This window comes from Python bivittatus, unplaced genomic scaffold (genome assembly GCF_059951505.1).
Source record: "Python bivittatus isolate LINGU-HERP-01145 unplaced genomic scaffold, Pbiv_v1 ctg000480_np1212, whole genome shotgun sequence".
NCBI lineage: Eukaryota > Metazoa > Chordata > Lepidosauria > Squamata > Pythonidae > Python > Python bivittatus.
In genome coordinates, this window is record NW_028277075.1 from 75,748,107 (window position 1) to 75,755,495 (window position 7,389).

General features: G+C 46.4%; 1 protein-coding gene across 1 annotated transcript in view; it reads left to right on the forward strand.

Annotated features, from left to right (window-relative positions):
* The window catches only part of WNT10A (Wnt family member 10A), a 32,260-nt gene extending 25,366 nt beyond the window's left edge, over positions 1-6,894 (forward strand). The window contains exon 3 of the mRNA XM_088145171.1: positions 5,875-6,894. Coding sequence (XP_088001297.1) covers positions 5,875-6,342 — 468 coding nt within the window. The 3' untranslated portion in view covers positions 6,343-6,894. The remainder of the gene's footprint in view (positions 1-5,874) is intronic.
* The last annotated feature ends 495 nt before the right edge of the window (positions 6,895-7,389 follow it).

Below are 7,389 nucleotides of genomic sequence, written 5' to 3' on the forward strand. Positions count from 1 at the left end.
TGCTTATTTTGCCTCTCTGAAGCAGGAAATAGGAGGATCTTAAAAGGATTAGGTTGGTCATCACATCCGGACAAGGTGGTGGCTGCCACAGAGTGCTGAATCTCAGTGTACTAAAAAAGGAAGGCAACAAAATTGTAGCTTTGCATGTGCCAGCCTTCTTCAAAGCTGATGTCACCATTGTGTAGGTGTGCAAAAGCCTATCTGTGTGGGACTTAGAGTTAAATCTCTGAAAGAGACCACTTTGGTGAAGGTGGATATATGCACGTGCGTACCTGTGTTGGTATGTGTGTGATAGGAGGCAATAAGCATAGCCTGCCATCAGAAGAATAAGAGCCAGGTTGCAATAAGGTTGTTGCCTCGAAAGCCTTTCTCAAAGAGATGTCTTTTCAGCAATGATGGTTGGTGATGATCGCCAAGTGGCCTGTTTGATCAATTGCAATGTTCCTTGCATTGTGCCATGGCTCACTATGATGTTGAATTGAGTGGTTGGAGCTGAACTGCAGAATGCCCTGAGATAATGCTTCAGTGGAACAACGTGGGATTAAAATGGCAGCTCTTATCCAGATGTTCAGTGGCAGCATTTCAATGCTGCTGCTGCTGTCACTTTCTATAACTTCCACAGGCTATCCCGTTAACAGCAGTAGATGTGACAGTAGGGTTCACAAGGAAGAAGGCCTGTGGATGGCCTTCCTGAACCTTAGGAGAGGCTCCTGTGGAATGGATGTATATTAGGGAAAGAGAGTGTGATGCCTTCTTATCAAAGGCAAATGAACTAAAAACAGTAATTCTGCTCCAAATGAACTACATGAAAATGACATTTTTAGGACAGATTTGGGGTCAATCAGTTCTTGTTACTTTCTTGCTGATTTAATTCTAGCCCCCACCCCTCCTTAGAAGAATGTGTTTCCTCTCCCCCGGACATAGGCCTCCCATGATACCTAAACAGGAGGAGAAGAATACAAGCTCTGGCCCCTTCAGGAACCCAATTTTTAAAGGCTTCCCTGGGGGTTGCTCTCTCTGCCTGATAGAATTATGGTAGAGCTCAAAGACTCTTCTTTTTGTTTTGCTTTCATTACAGCTGCAGTTCTGTATACCCACTTACTTGGAAGTAAGTTCCATTGAACTTGGTAGGCTTTTCATCCAAGTAAACACGGAGGAGGATTTGTCCTGAACAGCTGTTCTTTGAGATTAGATGTCCTTTGAACAGCTCAACTTTAAAGAGCAGCATAATGAAGAGCACATGAACAGGGATGGGGGTGGGGGTGGGGGTTGGGGGAGACGGCAGGGGGAGAAGAGCTTGAGGTGTGCAACTTTGGTTGTCTCCCTCCTTATATAACCATTCAGGTTTCTTGCTGGAACACTGTCCTTTACCTAAAATTTAAGAAATCCCCCCACGGGTGAATGACATTGACCTGCTTTCTCCTTGGAGAAGCTTTGGCCTGGAGAGCTCTGCCTTAACAGGATTGGACTCTTCCCAGGCAGGCAGTCCCCTTGGAACACACACAGGAAATGGTTTTGAAACCACTAGGTGGGATGCAAAGGGGATAATGGCTCCAGCCTATTAGTGCTCTGTAATTTGGTGCTAATTTCCTTTATTACAGTGTTCTCGCACTGCAGGGGATGGTCCTCTCTTGCTCCCTGGGTGGGGGTGGGGGTGGGGGGTGAGGGCTGGATCTTGTTGCAGAATGTAGAGACAGCAGAGCCACTGATGGGCAGAGAGGTGGCATCAGTGTGCTTTGCAGGCTGGTTTCCATGTGCCTTCCTGGCCCCTTTGCCTCTCCCAAGGCACAAAGGAGTTTAACTGGTATACGCAGATCATGTTGCAGTCAAGGAATGCAACTGTGGTCCTGGTATGATGCAGCCATAGGACATGCTCACAGCTGCTGGGCACAGGACGCCCTCACTTTTACTAAATCAGACTGAAGGCCTGTCTAGTCTGGTGCTCAACTGCCTTGCTGGGACTGCTTTCTTAAGCTCGCCTAAACTTTCTGGCAAGTTTAAAACGGTTGCAGCCGTTCCCTGTCCTTTGCTTGAAACATTGAATAAGCTGGGGTGTGTGGTTTCTAACTATGGTACTTCTGGTGGATCTGAGTTTTTTGGTTTTAAACCCTGGGAGTCTCAGCCAAGAGAGGTGAAGGGTTCAGTCTACATGTCTGTCTTTCAGACTCGAACTCATCTCCAATTGAAATTAGTCATAAGTATTTCTCACTTAAGTATTAAGAGAAAAGCCCTGAAACTTACAGATCCACAAAACAAAGCCTTACACCTGTGGTGGTGAATTCTGGAATTCCCAGGTGGTCCTCCATCCCAACACTAACCAGGGCCTCCTCCAGCTTAGCTCCTGACTTCAGCCAAAATGGGTTAGGTAAAGAAATGCTTATGATCTCTTGTTTCAAAGTGTGCCTTGGTGTGAGAGAAGAATGGACTATATTTCAACACCAGCACCATCATAGCACCTTCTGCCACATTTCAGGCAGCTGAGGACCAGCTGATGTATGATATACGCAGTTCTACTAGAGGACAATACCCAAGTGCTGTCACTGTCCCCACTGCAGACCTGCTGCTGGACTTTGTGTGCAGAAGGGGAGTTTTATGCTTTTGCTCTGACATGGGAGGGTGTTCAAATGTGCGATTCCTTTCCCTAATCTAAAATCTAAAAACCTAATCTAAAAAGGCTTGTACTGCATGCTACTTCTACATAAGTAAGTGTAAAATGTAGTTTTTCTGCCTCCCCCCCCCCCCCCGTTTTTAAATTCATACTCTAATGTTCAGCTCCGGAGAGCTCCCATCTAAGTACTAACTTGGCAGGACCCTGCTTAGCTTCCCAATGCAGACAAGTTCTATTAAATGCAACTACCTAGCTGGGAATGTAATAAGAAGTCCCTTTGGTGGGCATCTGGTCTCAGAGGCAAAGGATATGGACTGTTAAATGCGGGTGATGAAAATCAAGTTAGTTCAAGTCTGCTGCACTGAAAGTTCCATCCTATGAGCTCATGGCTCTTTTCTCAACATATGTTCTTCTGTAACAGTATAACAGCAAACCTGCATTCATGAAGAGAGTACATCTAGATACACAGGACAAGTTTGCAGAACTTGTAACAACAGACTTACCACAAACATATTGTGATCTGCTTGATTGGCCTTTTTTTCTGGCTATCTGGGGTTGCAAGAGCAGATTGTCAAGCTGGCAGATGAATTCGTATCTGGTTGATGAGTTGAGTTCAGTCTGGTGGTTCCAAGTTGTTCTAACCTGATACCTAACATTTTAGGTTCAGGAAGTTCTACCAATGTTCTAATTACATCTTTTCTGTGTCTCTTTGTGGCAGAATCCACAGTGCATTGAACCTCTTCTCCCATACACTGATGTTAACAATTCTCACTTGTGAACAGAGCAGAAAAGGCTGCCATAAGTACAGTTCTGTGGCAAGTGCCTTGCATAAGTAGTAATTTACAATACTTACTGTGTTTACCTCTATATTGTCCAGCAGCCATGCTAGGCTGAGAGACAGTGACTTCTCAAGGAAAGCTGTGCTGCCCTCCTCGTTTGTCTGTCCAAGACTGCAGATATGTCCTTCCCACAGGGCATTATCTGGACTGCTGTGATGGTGGTGCTGGGAATTTAGACCCAGTCCTTCCCTACCCTTTATGAAGATGGGAGGCAGCTGTTTCTCTCTAGGTTGGAACACGCTACAGTGTACTCTTCCAGTCACCAGGCAGGCACTGTAATGGGCAGGGGGAGGGAGGGGAGACAAAGTCTTGCTCCCTCTAGTTTTTAGAAACTGGCTGGTCCTGGCAGAACTGCACTCAGACAACAGTGGAATTCTTTTCCTAGCCTAACTGAAGGGTATCAGTTGGGAGAACCAAGCTGAAAACATCCTGTTTCCACTTGACTGGCCCACAAGAGGAAATGTGCATGTCTTCCATGAATTGGGCAGCAGCCCAGTGTCCAAGCATCTATTTTAGCCTTTTCCAGGCATAACTGGCCCACCAACACTATGGCTGACCCTCAATCTGGTAATCTCCCTGCCACCCCAACCCAGGAAAATCCAACATTAGAAAGGGATTTCTAGATCAGGGAATGCACTTGAACACTCTTCACAGGAAACAAGCAGCTGGATCACAGCTTGGTTCTGCCAGATCTCAAAGCAGTCCCCACAACCTGGTGTCCTTTGGATGTGCTGGACTGTAGCATCCATCAAACCAAAACTCACTGGGATGCTCACTGTGGGCCACCTAGGATAATATCCCACGTATCCATTCTGGACCTCAAGTCAGCGTACCTAGGGGTCCCTCTCCTTATTTCTCTCAACAACAATAGTCCTGTCAGGTAGATTGGGCTGAGGGGCAGTGCCCCAAATCACATAGAGAGCTTCTGTAGCTGAAAGCAGATTGGAACCTACTTCCTGGGGCCAGTCCAACACCTTAACCACTATACCATGCTCATTCTCTTAGTGCCTTAGCGAAGCCATATCTCTTAAGAAAAAAGTGAAAAGTGGCACTGAAGACACTTTTAATGGGAATGGAGTAGATGTACATAGAGAAAACACAATATCCCTCGGTGGTATTGGAAAATCAATTCTAGGAGAACAGTAAAGATTTAGTAAGTATTAGGTGCCATCAGATCTGAAGCTTCTGGGCCATTCCCGGAACAGTGGCTTCAAAGTGAAATTCAAAACGGGAAAGTCAGGATCTGGAAATGGGCAGGTCTTGTGCAATCAGAACACAAAACAGTACTCGGCATTTGTCTCTGCTGCAGCCTTTGCCAAGAGAGCTGTTAATGAGCACAGAGTTGATACTTTTCTAGTTGGGATGGGGAGGGGGGCTACTGGACACAGTTATTCAAACTGCAGGTTTAATTTCTGTTAAACTGAATCTCTCTTCTGTAGAAATCATACAAGCCAGTGTTTGCACTTTTTACCTTTGTAGTTGCAGAAGCAAGCCTTCATGGGGTGCCTTGTGGCCAGACTCCGTGATAAAGAGATAGAGGAGAAGAATGTTGTCTTTAGCTTATTTAAAGCCATTTAAAATCCCATTCTTTGAATTTTGTTCTAAATATAAGGTGATGACACATTCTTGTTGGAATAATAACTTCACCTCGTCCTGCAAGTCTGTAAAGGATAACCCCAAACGATCTGCAGTCTTGGAATCTCTGGACACATGTTGCTGCATGTAATTGTGAACATTGCATAAACGCTCTTCACCTCTTCACATGCCCCATTGCTACCAGGATACCGGGAAGGCAAATACGGCTCATGCTTATACTCCATCTACACATTTTAGTCTAGTGTGCTCTGTGAACCTAGCCAGCATGGTTGGTCTTTGGTTCAAGACGTGATCTAGAAAGATGGGTTAAATTAAACCATAGTTTGCTTAGCCATGGTTAGATTGATCATGTGAACACAGCCAATATAACCAACCTCTTGTGTAACTGGTTGGCTGAGCTGCGTAACCTGTACACAGAGGAGCTTGTGACGGGTTTTTTTTGTGTGTGTGTGTATGTGTGTGCCTTTGAGTCAGTGTTGACTCATGGCAACTGCCTGGACCAGTCCCTGCAGTTTTCTTGGCAAGATTTCAGAACTGGTTTGCCCTTGCCTGCCTCCTAGGGCTGAGAGGGAGTGACTGGCCCAAGGTCACCCAGCTGGCTACGTGCCTATAGCAGGTCTAGAACTCACCGTCTCCTGGTTTCTAGCCTGGTGCCTTAACCACTGCACCAGACTGGCTCTCTTGTGCCATTGGCAGTCAACTATTAGTTGCTTCCAAGGGATGGGCACCATGTTCTAAAGCCAGCTAGACAGAGAAATGGGCTGGATGGAGCTCAGTCCTCTGTATGGTGGTTGAATTCTTCTGACTGCTGTGTGCTTGTGCTCCTGGCAGGTGGTGATGGAGAACATGAGGCGAAAATGCAAGTGTCATGGAACTTCAGGAAGCTGCCAGCTGAAGACATGTTGGCAGGTGACTCCTGATTTCCGGCTGGTGGGTTCACTGCTCAAGGAACGCTTCCATGGGGCATCGCTGATCCGGCCCCACAACAAGAACACTGGGCAGATGGAGGTGGGCCAGGCCCGCCACCGGCGTCGAGGTGGCATCAATGACCTGATCTACTTTGAGAAATCACCTGACTTCTGTGAGAGGGAACCAAAATTGGACTCTATGGGCACACAGGGGCGTTTGTGCAACAAGACCAGCCCAGGCATGGACAACTGTGAAAGCTTGTGCTGTGGGCGAGGACATAATATTCTGCGGCAAACGCGCAGCGAGCGCTGCAACTGCAAGTTCCACTGGTGCTGTTTTGTAGCTTGTGAGGAGTGTCGACTCACAGAGTGGGTCAGTGTCTGCAAATGACGCCTGTGTCCCTGTAGACCCTGCAGAAATTCCATTGTTTGACTTCGCAGCACTAAGGATGGAGCCCTGCATTAACACGAGGCAGGGTTTGAGGGACCTGGTACATGCTAAAGTTTCACATCTCCCGACACTTCCCTTCTGGCCTGTGCATGAGCACTTGATTCCAAGGGGTCCTGTTCTACAGACTGAGCATCAGCTGGCATCTCTGAAACACCAAGATCTGTGTACTCGTAATCTTGCTGGAGACCCTGAGGTTGTCTCTGGCTGTTTCTAAGCATTGACACCTTCAGCCATGCTTCTCAAGTCTATGAGCTGTAGTTTTCTCAGAAAACAGCTGTCATTCCCACCACCTCCCCTTTCAAATTCATGCCCTTCAAACCCAAACACTCAGAACATTCAGGTGGCAGGCAAGCTGATAGATCAAATACCTGGTAACGTAGGCCAAGTCTGCCCCATTCCAGTTAAAGTGCTATGAGCACCTTTGTTGTCGGGGAGAAAAATGAAATAAAATGCAATGTTGGCTGAAAGAAATGTTTCAAAAGAGAGATTGAAGAGTTGGGGGTACAGAGCTATCTCTGAACAAGTGCCATAGGCACTGAGTGCAGATACTGTGGTTGGTAACTTATTTTATTATTGTAAAAATAAAAATGAATCCAAGATAGTAATGTGCATGTGTATGTCTGAAGTAGAATTCTGGGGTGATGTGTGGAGAGTTTCCTTCACATAGCAGATCACCATTTCTCCTGTGTGCACTTTTGGGGTATTGCCATTGCAGAACGGACAGGACGGAAAGACTCTGTCTTGAAAGAAAGCTGTCGTACTGTTATCTCTCTCTCTCAAGCTCCTTGGCAGAGCTCCATTGGAAGAACTGCACATCCTTTATGAGCATTCTGATGAACCTTTCCCAGCTGGGATGTTACGTTTGTGATTTCCACATGCAGGGGCTTGTGAGCTCATTGGCGTGGGGAGTTGGTCACAATGTTTGTAAATTCTGTTTTTCAGGGGAATAGAGGGGTTGGTCTGCTGCAGCAAAAAATATGATTTTAA